This window comes from Prionailurus bengalensis, chromosome A2, assembly GCF_016509475.1.
Source record: "Prionailurus bengalensis isolate Pbe53 chromosome A2, Fcat_Pben_1.1_paternal_pri, whole genome shotgun sequence".
Taxonomy (NCBI): domain Eukaryota; kingdom Metazoa; phylum Chordata; class Mammalia; order Carnivora; family Felidae; genus Prionailurus; species Prionailurus bengalensis.
The window spans coordinates 60,282,126-60,295,384 of record NC_057348.1 but is presented as its reverse complement, the minus strand read 5'-3'; the positions used below and the strand labels follow the sequence as shown (position 1 = coordinate 60,295,384).

Genomic DNA, 13,259 nt, shown 5'->3' with positions numbered 1-13,259 from the left:
GAGCACCCGTTCTGTGTGTGGGAGGGGAGAGGAGAGCCCGGGACCTCCCTGCTGAGCTTTGGACATGCTGGTGGCCGCCCACCTGGGGCACTGAGGGTGGGTGGGGCTGGGAGCGTGCGGCTGCTCTAGGGGGTCTGTCAGCGACCCAAGGCCAGGGGCCCCGGCAGGCCCGGTGGGCACAGCGTCTCCCTGAGGGGCAGGTCACCCTCTGGCTGTCCTGTGGTTGTCTGTCGCCCGCGTCGTCGGGTGCGGGAGCGTCTGGGGTCTGTTCTTGTCCGTTTGTATTCAGCACCCCATCCTGTTACTTTTGCTGCAGGGAAGGGGGGGGCATGCTGTCACACCAACACTAATAGGACCTGTCCTGTGCGCACACCCGCCCAGTGGGTGCGAGAAGCCCCCGCGGGGGTTTTCTAAGGAGAAAGGAGGCAGACGCTTTCCAACTGTCACTTGGTCTGGGTCCTGTTCCCACTCTCCTGTGAACGGGACTCTGGAGCCATTCGCCACCCAACCGTGGACTCTAATCTTCTTCTGCTTCCTTTGTCTCTCCCCCTCCCTTCCCCTGCCCGCCCCGTCTGTGTCCGCCCCTCCCTCGTCTCTAACCCGGTGCTAACAGTGGGCAGACAGACCACCGCTCCAGCCACAATGTCCACCGCGGCCTCCGGCACCACCATGGGGCTGGTGGAACAAGGTAGATGTTCTTGACCAGGGTCCCACCTGTCGGCACGCAGCCCCCTCGCTGCACGCAGCTGCCGGCTGGGCCTCCAGGGCCACCCCAGAGGCCCCGGGAGCCCCCGCTCCCGCTGTGCACAGGTCCCACAGGAGGGTCTCGGACCCCACCTGCTAAAGGAGGGGCCGGGCTAGGTGACCCCTAAGCCGTGCCTCTGCCCACACTCATTTCATTGAATCTTGGTCCTGGCCCCTGAGTCTGGGGGTCAGGAGACCCCTCTGGTCAGAGCCCTTTGCTCTCTGATCTTTCTCCCCACTTGTCTGTCAAGACCCCCGTTCCCAGTGACCTTGACTGCCCATAAGAAACCTCAGGGTTGCTGCTGGGTCCGAACCCTGAATGGGGGGCCCCAGGGAAAAAGGCACTGAGGCAGAGACCCTACCCCACGCGAGCCCTGTCACCCGCTCCGGCCAGCCCCGACCACCCAGCTGTGACCTTAGCCAGAGCCCCAAGGGCTGGCAGACCCCAGGACCTGCTGCTGGAGCAGCGTGAACCGGGGGTGGGCAGGGTTAGGGTGCACGGAGCCAGCTGAGGGCCGATCCTAGGACTCCCCGGATGGAGATGCGGGGCCTGGCGTCCTGCCATTGCCTTGTGCTTTGCCTTGGGGCGGGGTGGAGGCCTCACCCCCCACCCCGTCCACCCCAGCTCTTGCCTCAAGATCCCCCTGCCGGATGTGCAGCCCTGCCTGCCCAGCTGGAGGGCCCCTCTTCCCAGCCACCACCCCATGGGATGCTCAGGGGAAGGCCGCCCTGGGGAAGGAGGGTCCGTGCCCCTCCTGTGAGCGGAGCAGACCTGTCCAGCAGGCGAGGCCCTACCCAGAAGGATGTCTTTGGCTTAATGTCCAGAGCCTTTCTAGAGCGGGTGAGGGGAGGAGAGCGGGGAGCAGGGAACCTAGGCGCTCCTGGGGAAGAGCTGCTGTCCAGCCACAGCGAGTGAGACCTCTGGCTGCTCTCTGCCGAGGGCCCTTGCCTGCAGCCCGCCTGCCAGCAGTGGATGTGCACCGCATGAGGCCGTGTGCATGTGCAGTGCCCTGGGCGCCGAGGGCCGCTGTGTCCCGGGTGCGGTCAATGCATGAGGACGGAGCCCAGCATGGCTGTCCCGGGTGACTGGTGTGCAGACGGGGCAGAGGCTGGGCCCGCCCTGTGGGCTGAGGGCCCCCCTGCTAGGTTAGCCCAGCTCAGCCAGTAGCACTGGGCTGGGGGGGGTCTCAGCTTCAAGGCTGTTGCCCCTCCATGGGGGCGGCCCCCTGGGGGACATAGCACCTGGGCCAGAGGAGCCCTGGGGGTCTTTGTAGAGACAGTTGGTGAGGCTCATGGGAGTGTCTTGGCCTTCCTCAAGAAGGGAGCAGGAGGGGGTAACCGTGGCCTGGCCTGAGGACCCCCGGTGGGTGGGCCAGAAGGTCTCTGTGTATCTATCAGGGCTCTGGGGCGCCAGTTCAGGCCCCCATGGCACAGATGGAACAGCCTGTGCTTTCGAGTGCCAGTGTAAACGGGGGTTGACGAGGACCTGGAACCGATCTGGGTGGAGCCGTGAACTCTTCCAGGAGCTGCTTCCAGGGAGGGCACAGCTCCAGTCCATGCTGCACCCACACTCGCAGACGCTGGTTAGAGGTGGCTCCTGGGGGCAGGGTTTGGGAACTGGGTGAGAGGATTGGTGTCTGCTGTTGGGCTTTCCGGAGCCCGGGCCCTGGTGGAGCCGTCCGAGTCCCCGGATGGGTGTTGCCGTGTCGAGTAGCACAGTCTGGGATTTGACTGAGTCAGGGACTGAGGGGAGTACCCTCGTAAGACCCAGGTCTGTCCCAGGGTCTCCATCTGCCTCCGCCCAGGGCCTGGCTTCGGGGCGGGGGGGGGGGTGTGGTGGTGGGGGGCAGTGCCGACCGCATCTCCTCAGGGCGCCGAGCCAGCCCTGGGCTGCACCGCTCTGATGCCAAGCCCACAGGGTGCCGCAGGGCCTGGCTTAACTTTGGGTGCGGGGTCAGCTTGCCTGCCTGCTCACCTGCCTTGATGCGTGCGCCTTCAGAGGGGCTGGGGGCCTTCCTCTCCTGGCCCCTGGAGGAGACCCGCCCCCAGCTGGTGGGCCCAGGAGGAGGGGTCCCCGCATGACTCCCACTTCAGAGGAGTTGGGCTCTGCCTGCGCACTGGACGCCGGGGTGGGGGTGGGGGGTCAAGGGAGCGGACTGCTGAGGTCAGTGTGGGTCAAGGGGGCCATGCTGATCGCTAGGTCAGGAGCCAGGGCTCCGTGTGCAGGGCTGGCCCACCCCTCCCCAATCCCTGCCGCAGGAAGTGGCTCCGAGAAGGTGGCATTTTTGGTGCTGGGACATTCTTGGTTCTCGGCTGGCAGGGCATCAGGACACAGTTCTGATCCAGCTTCCCCAGGATCGGGAGGCTGAGACGCAGAGCAGGCAGGCCTGGGGGGCAACGAAAGGGGTGGCCTGTTGTCCCTTCGCTTACTGGGACCCCAAGACACCTCTCACAGAATGAGGACCACCGGACACAGAGCTGGGCCAGGAGGCAGGCTCTGTGGTGCAATGCTGCTCCCTGGATCCTGGGGGAGGAAAGGATGATTGTGGGGGGAGGGCCGGGAACAGGCACTGCACCCAGGGTGGCTCTCCAACAGCCCCACAGCGCCCTCTGGCCCAGCACAGTCACCTGTGTCCCTGCCCAGAGCCCAGAGGGCAGCGATGGGTGACTGCAGAGAGGAAGGTGGTTAGCAGGCAGCGGCCCAAGGCCTGGGATCCCCCTTGGCTGCTGCACTGGGGACCTGACGGTGGTTCTCAAAGTGAAGCAGAGTTAGGATCCTCCACGACAGATGACAACTGAACGGATACCACACCCACCTCCCCCCCCCCCCCAGAGGTCTGGGGTGGACCTGGGTGGTTCTGATGCTGCTGGCGTGGAGACCCCACTTTGAGAACCACTGCATTTCTCTGGGCCCAAGCGTTCACAGGGTCTGATGTCACAGCCCCGAGTGGGCGTTCCTCTGGGGACATTCCTGGCAGCGAGGGGTCCTGGGCCAGGCCCACTGGGGACCACCCTGGTCCCGCTGAGCTGGCGGCTCCGCTTCAGGGCTGGCTGGGGGGGAGGGGGGCGGGGGTCTTGACCACCCTGGACCTTACCCCTCCGGCGTCTGCCCCCGGGAAGCGTGGGTGGGGTGGGCAGGACCAGGCTGAGTCCTGGGCCGAACTCCGGACCCTGACCTGACCATACGAATCCTGTTTTTTTTCTTTTCCTCACTACTCTGTCCTCACCTTTCCCTTGCTGTGAGGTAAGTTGACTTCCTGTGTTCCGAGGTTCCACCATCAAAACTAACCACTCAGGAGAGTGCAGATGTGGGCAGGGTGGGCTCGCACAGGAGAGAGTGAGGTGAGGGCTAGTCTGCCCCAATCTCTGTGGGGTCAAGTGGGGTGACACAGGCCACCTGCCCAGCATCCTACAGGTGGTGGGATCCTGGGACCCTCCCCCAAGGGTATCATCCTGCTGAACCCACTCAGAGCCCAGGGTCCTCAGGCGTGGACGGAGAGGCCCGTGTTGGCACCGATGTTGCCAGAGCAAGGCCAGGACTGGTTCACGAAGAATGAGGCAGCCCCTTGGGTGCTCTCAGCCGGGGGGGTGGGGGCACAGCCAGGGGCCCGAGTCCTGTTGGCTGAGAAGGGGCCAGGAGGCTGAGAGCAGGCAGGCCCCTGGGGCTGGGACGAGCCCCTCCCTGCTTGGGTGGCCAGTTACAGCCCACTACCCCTGCCCAAGAACACAGAGAAGGGCAGACAGATGTTCCCACCCCACCCTGGTGCCCTGTCCTGTGTTCCTACCTGGGGCGGGGCCCTGGTGGGTGGGGGGATCTCTGTGTCCTGCAGGGTCATGGTGCATGGCCCGGGGAAGGAACCTGTCCTGGGGATGAGGGTGTTGGGCGGGCCTCTCCAGGATGGCCCACAGGCCTGCTTTGTCCCTGCTGGCCACAGAAGCCACTCTGCCTCAGGACCTCGGGTCACTCACCTGCCCACTTGCTCTTGGGGGCCCCCAGAGCCTGGCCGGTCCCTGAGGTCACCTCACACTGAGGGCTGGGTGGTGTTGGCCCCAGGCCCTTTGCTCATGTTGCCTGTTTTGTCCTCATGCAGCAGCCAAGAGCTTACTCAACAAGAAAGCGGATGCGGTGAAGGTGAGTGCGCTAGGCCCTGGGGGGAGCCCTGACCCTGCCGCTTGGCCCTACCCCACCGCCCTGCAGGGCCTCCCTCTAGGCCAGGCAGTTTCCCCTTGTCCCTCTAACCTCCTCTTCCTCTCTCCACAGCCCCAGACGAACAGCACCAAAAACAGTGCAGCTGTGACCAGCCCTAAGGGGACACTCCCTCCAGCCGCCCTGGTACTGAGCCCCTCAGCCCCCTGCTTCCGGCCCTCTCGCACCCCGGCCATGTGGTGGCCACCTGTCCAGAGGCCTGGGGTGAAGGTGGGGTCCAGCCCCGCCCTGTCTCTGGTGGACGCCTGGTCCTCCAGCCCCTTTTGCCTCTTCGGTGTGAAATGAGGGCTGAGCCCCTTTCAGGCAGTCCTGGGGCTGTGCTCGGGAGCCTCCCTCAGGTGCCAGGGACTGGCCCGGCCTCCCGCCCGGGTGGACTCTGAGTCAGCAATGAGAGGCCTTCAGGCGGCCAGTGAGGCGAGGCCCAGGGTGGAGGGCACTTCTGATCCTCCGCCCTCGGCAGGCCCATCCAGAGTGCCCAGGCAGACACTGTGCAGGGGCGTGGCCTGCCGGGAAGACACCTCCCAGGTGCTGCATGGGTGCGCCGTCCAGGACGTGGGGGCTTTGGGAAAGAATGGGTGAGGCTGGTCATGGCCTTGGAGCCCACCCAGTGATCTGAGGGAGACAGGAGCCCTTGGCAGTCTCCCTGGTGGAGATCCAGCCGGGGTACCTTCCCATCAGAGGCCGTGGCCCACAAGGCCCCCAGCGGCCAGGGAGATGCACATCCGTGGCTGTGCTGGCCTGTGGCTGCCCGGAGGGAGAAGCCCGGGGGTTCTGGCTCTGGCCCTTGCCTGGGGGATCCTGCCCAGGGGACGCCCCAGCTGGTGGAGCAGGGGTGCTGTGGTGGAGCTGTGTGCCCACGGTGGCCTGTTGGGCTTGCTGGCGCACAGGTTGAGTTTTCTCAGAGCACGTGTGGTGTTTCCATGGGCCACAGGCCCACCTCTGGGAGCCAGCCCCACATGCCCACAGGAAGGCTGGGTTTGCCAGATGGCCATCTCACACGTGGGGGCAGCCTCAGTCCAGGAGGGGAGGGTCCCACACAGCCAGCCCCGTCTCAGACCTTGTCCATCCCATGTGCCACTCCACCCCCATGACATCCTCAAAACCGTGCCCCCACCATGCCGGGGCAGCCAAGGGAGGAGAGGACCTGTTTTCCTGCCCGGGGCCCCCATGCTGTCTCCCACACTCCGTGGGCATACACGCTTGCTCTCTGTCCACCTCTGGGCCCACCCTGGCCTCCCCAGCCCGCTCCGCCTCCTGCCATCCTGGCTCCGCTGCCCTCCTCCCCTACCCCCTCCTGCCCTGCTCACTTCCCTCTTTCCTTCCTCTGCTTCCTTCTTCTGTAGGAGCCTCAAACCACCGTCATTCATAACCCTGTGGACGGGATCAAGGTACTGCCGCACCCCGTCCCCCCTTAGGAGCCTGTGCTCGGGCAGGAGGCAGGCCAGCGGGGGGCATGTCTGGGACTGTGACCCCTGGGGGGCACTTGTGCTGAGAGTAGGGAGGCAGGTGTACAGTGAGCCCCACAAGTCTGGGGCTGCCCAAGGCCCAGAGCAAGGTCTACGTCTCATGTTGTCTGCCGGGCAGCCAGGGGCCAGGAGCGCAGGGTGGTCTCAGACGCAGGTCCCAGGGGAGAAGGGGCGGTTGGGGGAGGGAGTAGCTCAGACGCCCCTGGCTTCCCCCATTGCTCACCTCTGTGCCCCCTGTGCTTCCTGCTGAGGCAGCCTGCCTCCTCTCTGCTCCCGCTCTGACATCATCTCTGCTGCATAGGCACCTCGCCTGCCCGGGCCAGAGAAGGGGCTGGCTCTAGGGTGGTGGGAGGGACGTGGGCGCCTGAGCTGTTTCTAGGACCAGCACCCCTCACCCCCACACGCACATACCCAGGCCTGGGTTCCCCAAAGGGCCCCCACACGCTGGCTGTGGGCCGGGATCAGGGGGACCAAGCCAGACTCCAGGTGCTGGGAAGGGCCTGGGTGCACTCCTGCCTTGTGACTGTGGACCGGTGTCCCTGGACCCTGTGTCTGGGGTGAGAGGCTCCTGTTCTCCCTGCAAAGGGGCTCTAGACAACCATCTGGTCCTCCAGGCTGCAGACCCCCCACTTCTGGGCAGGGCCCAGAGCAGTGTGTTCAGTCAGGGGGCCAGAGAGGGCCCTCCAGAACTCCGTTAAGATGGTTCTTTCTGAGGAGCAAGCCAGTGTCTTGGGAACCGCGCAACAGGTGAACAGCACCTGGTTTCTTATCTGAAGGGCGGCAAGCCCCCAGGTGTGGGGCTGCCCGGCTGCCCTCTAAGGCCACCTGAGGAGTGATGCTGGACAGTCGAGGCCTAAGGGGCAGGCGGCCCCCTCCTGGGGAAGGAGGTGTGGGTGCAGCTCCATTCTGCCTGGGCCGGGCCAAGGCTCTTGAGGGCCTTCTGGAAGCTTCCCACCCTGTCTGCCAAAATGCACAGGCTGTGGGTACCTTTCTTCTTCGCCAGTATTGTGGAGTTTTAAAGGGCCTATCTTCCTGACTTATTAAAGAGAGTCTTTCTACCCTGAGCACAGGGTCTTTCTACCAGGCGTGTACTGTCGGGAGAAGGCGCAGTCACGTCCCTGGGCTGTTGGGGACGTGAGTGGCTGAGCCCAGGGGATGGGTGACCCCTGGGGGCCGGCACGAAGCTCCTGCCCTGCCTCTGGGGATTCTGGGTTGGGGCCCCGCAGCCTTGGGAGGGCACCTCCAGGGCCCGTGGAGGCCACGTCCTGACCTCCTGCGTCCCTGTGTGTCCCCAGGAGTCGTCGGACAGCACCCACACCACCATTGAGGACGAAGACACAAAAGGTACGAGTGTCGCACGCATTCTGCTGTGCTGGTGGGTGGGCCGTGGGGAGTGGGACGTCTGCGAAGGGCGGGCATCTGCGAGGCGTGAGCTGGTGGGTGGGCCGAGGGGGGCGGGGCGCCGGCAAGGGGGTGGAGCGTCTGCGAGGCGCTGGCTGGTGGGTGGGCCATGGGGGCGGGGCGCCCGCGAGGTGGCTGGTGGGTGAGCCGTGGGGGCGGGGCGTCTGCGAGCGGGTGTGTCGGCGGGAGCCTGACCAGGGCGTGCTGGCAGATGGGCCGGCCCCGGGGCAGTCTCCGGCCCTGGCGCCCTGACCAGCAAGGGTCCTCCCACCCTGCGGAGGACCGGTTCCTGTGGGGAACACCTTGAGAGCTGAATTTGCTCAACTTCTGTTAAATTCCCTTATATTTGTGATCTTGCTTAGCTGGTAGTTGATAAGTAGATAACCAACAAGGGGGCTTATTCTGGGTTTTGGATTTTTCCACCACTTGTGTGGGTGGGTTGGGCTTCCACTCTGTGCAAGGCCAGTGACCATGCCTGGGCCTCAGAGGGCGGCAGAGCGCCCTCCCTGTGTGCCCAGGCACCCCTCTTCTACTCTTCACCTTGTCAGCATCCCCAGGGAGGGGATGTGGCGTCCCAGCCACGCCAGACCACCTAATCCTCTCAGCCACATGCTCACACACCCCTCAGGGCTGCCCCAGGGCCTGATGGCCGGCCATTCTATCAGTTTGGGGGATGCAGTGACACCCGAAAACAGAGGGGAGCATAGGCCCTTGGATGAAGGGAGAGTGGCTGTTTGTGTGTTTTCTCCAGACAGACAGACACAGGCCTAAACCATCAGCACGGAGGCCTCCCCGACACTGGCCTGCCGTTCTGTCTGGCCATGTGGGGGCCTGGATGGCCCAAGCCTGCAGGAGGGTCCGGCAGAGCCTGGCCTGGCCAGCCTCCTCCCAGCCCAGACCCCCACAGCCCCAGGAAACAGGGCAGACTCCCGCACACTGAAGGTCATCGGTCTGGACACCTCCCAGCACTCCTGGAGCCCCGCCTCCCGCCTCCCCACTGCCTCTGGACCCCACCACCTGGTGTTGGGGCCGCTGTGAACTGTGTCTGGGCCTTTTCAGCCTGACCCCACCGGCGTCCTCGTCCCACTCCCTGTCCTCTCTTTCCTGTGTCTCCCCACCTGTCTCCAGTTTCATCTCACCGGTCTGCCCCAGCCCCCAGGGTTCCTGACAGGTCTGCCCCAGTCCCCAGGGTTCCTGACAGTGAGGAGCAGCTCCACGAGGAGGGGCTCGGGGAGCTCAGAAACCACACACCCCCAACTCATCTCCACCTCCTGTTAGCTCCCTGCTCTCTCTGCATCAGGAGGCCCCTGCTGCAGGCCCTGTCTCTCTGGAGCAGTGCTCCTCCTGGGTCCCCTCTGGCTGCCTCTGCCCCTTCAGCTGGCCCTCCATGTGGGCTAAGGCCCCACTCTGGTCTCTGCCCAGCAGCTTCTTGCTGCTGAGACCGGTCCCAGGGCGGGAGAGAGCAGGGCCTTGCTTTCTCTGCCTCACCTCACGCTTTGCCTCCTGTCCACGCCAGCCCTCAGGGTCCCTGACATCCTGAGCTCCACGAGGAGGGGCTCGGGGGCCCTGGAAGCTGAAGGCCCCCTGCCCACTCTGTGTAAGTAGTGTTCCCAGGCCTGCTGTCCCTGCTGCTCAGCGGCCCCTGCGCCCACCATGCACGGCCTCGGCTGCCCCCTCCAGGTTGCCGGAGGCTAACTGTCCGGGCCTGTCTGGGCGTCTGGCACTAATTCCTCCAGCAGCTCCGAGCCTTCCTCCCTCCCGCACTGCGGTCCAGCCCCAAAGGGTCTTCTGAGCTCTGGGCAGGGCCCTCTGGGGTCCCACTGTGCTTCCTGCCTTCCTTGGATCGCCTGCCTGACCTTCCCAGTCACTGTGACCTCATGGCGCCCCCTGCCCTGAGCACCCAGCGGGCCCCAGGGAGTCTAGGGACAAGGAGCTATTGCAGAAGCTCCTCCAGCTCACAGGCTTGTGGACTGAGAAGGAAAAGGCCTGGGCTTCCTGCCCGCGTGGGTTCTCCACTGGGTTCTCCACACGCTGGGCTGCTTACTCTGTCCTCCCTGGAGGGCACCCTCCTCTGCCCACAGCAACCGCTCTGCCATGGGCAGACAGGTGCATTTGCCAGGCATTACTGGAGCCTCCCCCTGTCCACTTTCACCCTCCCTGTCCTCCCATGTCCATCCTTGTCCTCCCACATCCCCCTACACCCCCCAGTACCCCTCACATCCCTCGACATTCCCCTGTGTTCCTCCACATTCCCCCTTCTGTCCCCCTATGTTCCCAATGCCCCCTCTACGTCCCACTCTGTCTCCTATTCTCTCTGGCTTGGCTCATTAGCCCACAGTTTTCTGTCCTGCATGCTCCCCACCTCCTCCCTGTTCATGTGTGGTCTGTTCCACCCCAGCCCCCAGGCTCTCTGACATCCTGAACACAGTGAAGAGGGGCTCAGGGGCTCTGGAAGTCCAGGGCCCCCCATCCTGCCCATCTTCGGCTCTCCCAGGCCCCCCGCCCACCCCGTGTAAGTAGCACCTTGAGTGGCCCCCTGGCTGCAACTGGGGGCTCACGGGGGTGTCGAGACCCCCAGCTGTGGTGTGCTGCCCCCTCACTCTGGGGAGCAGCCAGCTTGTGGGGGCAGAAAGTGGGGCACAGGGAGTTCCCCATGAAGATGGCATTTGGCCTCAGAAACCAAGTTTGTGGTTGCAGATGGGCGGTCGTGAAGGAAAGAATCAGAAACAGTTGGGGTGGACTAGAGGCTCGCGCCTGTGATCTGTGGCCCGTGTGACGCAGTGTCGGTTGCTGGGGGGGGGGGGTTGCACTGGGCTGCCCCCCCCAGGCAGGAAGGGAGGGGCCGACTGTTCCAGCCCGTCCGCCGACTGCCGTGAGGATCGCTTACAGGGGTGGATGACAGCCCAGGGCCACAGCCCCCCCCAACCTGCCCAGGGACTGACATGCAGGGAGGTGCTGTCGGATGAGAGGCTGCGGGCCAGGGGCCGGGCATGGCTGGGGAGTGTCTGGGTGAGTGCTGGCAGATCCTGTGCCCCCACCCCACCCATCCCACCCCCCCACCTCCCCCACTCCCAGCCCAGGCCTGAGGGCCAGGGTAGGGAGGAGGGGGAGCCAAGCAAAGCAGTGTCGGGGGGCACAGGGGCAGCCTTCGGGCAGCAGTGGCTCTCCTAGGGAGCTCTCTGTACTTGCCAGAGGGGCGAGGGCAGGTGCAGGTCTCTGCGGGCCTGCTTGGCCAGGGGTCTTGTGAGGGAGGGGGCAGGGCTGTGGTAGGTGCGCAGCAGAGCCTGGGGAGGGGTCAGAACTCCCCATTTGTGCACTTCCTGGGCCTGCCCGGCCTTGGATCACAGAAGCTGAGGCTTGGGTTTGTGGAGAGGTGCACACAGGGTGGGGGTGGGGGTGCCTGCCACAGTACCCCAGCCCACCTGCCTTCGGAGTCTGCACAGCAGACCGGGTTGGGGGCTCTGAGGACAGGACGTGCTGTGGGTCTGAGCACGGCAGGCTGACCTTGGGGGTCCGTCTTGAACTACAGAGGTGGGGACTACAGGAAGGGGCCTGGAGCAGAGCCAAAGGGAGGGGTGCCAGGGGCCTGCAGCCACTGGTGTGGCAGGACTGGTGGGGGAGGGGTGAGCGCTAGGGGGATTGAGGGCAGATGCCCCCAGGCTCCTAGCTCCTAGATGTGCCCTTCCCCCTGTCCTCAGCACCCTGGCTCTTTTGAGTATTGGGTGGGCTGCAGGTGAAGGACGGAAGTCACATGGGCCCAAAGAAGGGACTGTTTGGGCTGAGATCTGGCTCTCAAGGTGCTGATGGGGTGCCCCCATCTCCAACTCTGGGCACGAGGGCCTAGGCTACAGGGGCCGTCCCGCTGTGGGTCTTGGGTCCCCTCCTTCCCTGGAATGTGCCTGCCAGCTGTGTTCCTATGTAAATGGGGTCGGTACCCACTGGCCCAGGCCCTGTTCTCCATAATCAGGGATTACACCCAATCCAGGCTGATCCTGTGCAGCTGCCTGCCTGGTGTGGCTGGCGCTCCCGGTACCTCTGCAGATGCCAGGGTACGTGGATTAGGGCCAGTCTGGAGTCACTGGGGCCCCCCCAGACCCTCTGCCAGTAGCCTGGCCTCCCTGGCCTGCGAGCTTGCCCGAGGAGAGCCAGAGGGAGTGTGGGGGGTTCTGTTCACCTCTGGCACCCCTCCCAAGCCAGACCCTTGCCCACACACCACAGCCCCATCTCCAGAGTCGCCTGCTGATGGTCAGACTGTGCTCTGCTCAGAGGCTTTTCCTCCAGGGAGCCCCTCATGCAGTATGCCCCACGGGCCAGGGTTGGGTCTGGGCAGCAGCCCCTCGGCAGTCTCGCCTTCCCTGTCTGCAGAATGGGTTGGCAGCAGTTTCCCATACACCAGGCTCCACAATTTGTGCCGTGCCCCGACTCTCTCCTGTTAATACTTTCCCTGTTGCGGATTCTCATTTTTTTTATTATAGCTTGTTTAAAAACACCCAATACTCTTTCGTTAAGTGGGAGATCAGGTTGACTTGCTGTAGCATGGAGTGACCGTAAATCAGAGTGCCCTGGGAATGAGACAGAGGAACTGTTGCTCAGCCCCAGGGGCAGGGCTGTTGGCTGTGGGCTCTGTGGGGTGCTCTCTGTGGGGGAGGGAGGCTAGCGGGTGTCGGGTGTCCGGACAAGCAGGCGCCGCCATCCTCACACAGGCAGAGGGTGCCCAGCTCTGGGGCCTCAGTGGGAAGCCATCTCCATTAAGGTGACGGGAACCTGGGAGGGTGGATAGCATCCCTGCAGCAGAAACGCCCAAGTAGAGGGAAGCCAGGTGATGCAGAGGGACCCCGAATGTCCGATGTTGCCCTGCCCAGGGAGCCCAAGACTGAGAACAGAGAGTGGCGTGTGTAGGGACAGAGCTTTGCTGGTGGACACGGGTGGACATGAGGCCTTAGGGTAATGAGCCTGCAGCCCACCTTCCTGGACCCCAGGCACAGAGTTTGGTGGAAATGGGACCTTAGCAGAAGTCAGCTGGGCCTGGAGTGAGGGTTTGTCAAGGTAGGAAAAACTTGCAAGGCAGCGCACGTATGAACCTATACATGCGAACACGCACATATGTGACGTATGTGCACACGTGCCCTCCCTCTCATGACACACAAGCCGACACGTGCACCCAACACCTCAGGTATCATGGAGGTCCTCGTGTCTTCACAGTCCAGAACCTGTGCAGCACTCAAGGCCCGCCTAGGCTCGTCCACCCTCCAGGTGGGCATCTGTGGGTGCTGGTGGCAGGGAGGAGAATGGGCAGTCTCACTCCAGGGCTGTGGGCACATGCTTCAGGATACCACGTTCACCCTTCTAGACCCTGCAGTCTGTGCGCTGGGACCTTGGCCCGCAGGTCAGCTCACCCGTGTGCTGTCCCCAGGGATACTACTCGCTGAAGAGTAGAGACC

The 13,259-nt window shown here is 64.4% G+C and overlaps 1 protein-coding gene across 11 annotated transcripts in view; it reads left to right on the top strand.

Annotated features, from left to right (window-relative positions):
• Positions 1-13,259, top strand: part of CAMK2B (calcium/calmodulin dependent protein kinase II beta) — an 80,993-nt gene that overhangs the window by 64,642 nt on the left and 3,092 nt on the right. Inside the window, exons 13-19 of one of the 11 annotated variants that reach the window (XM_043588346.1) lie at positions 614-688; positions 4,839-4,876; positions 5,006-5,077; positions 6,295-6,339; positions 7,713-7,761; positions 9,335-9,415; positions 10,217-10,330. In XM_043588346.1, coding sequence (XP_043444281.1) covers positions 614-688; positions 4,839-4,876; positions 5,006-5,077; positions 6,295-6,339; positions 7,713-7,761; positions 9,335-9,415; positions 10,217-10,330 — 474 coding nt within the window. The remainder of the gene's footprint in view (positions 1-613; positions 689-4,838; positions 4,877-5,005; positions 5,078-6,294; positions 6,340-7,712; positions 7,762-9,334; positions 9,416-10,216; positions 10,331-13,259) is intronic. The other 10 variants (XM_043588348.1, XM_043588347.1, XM_043588349.1 and 7 more) reach the window with 10 other exon arrangements.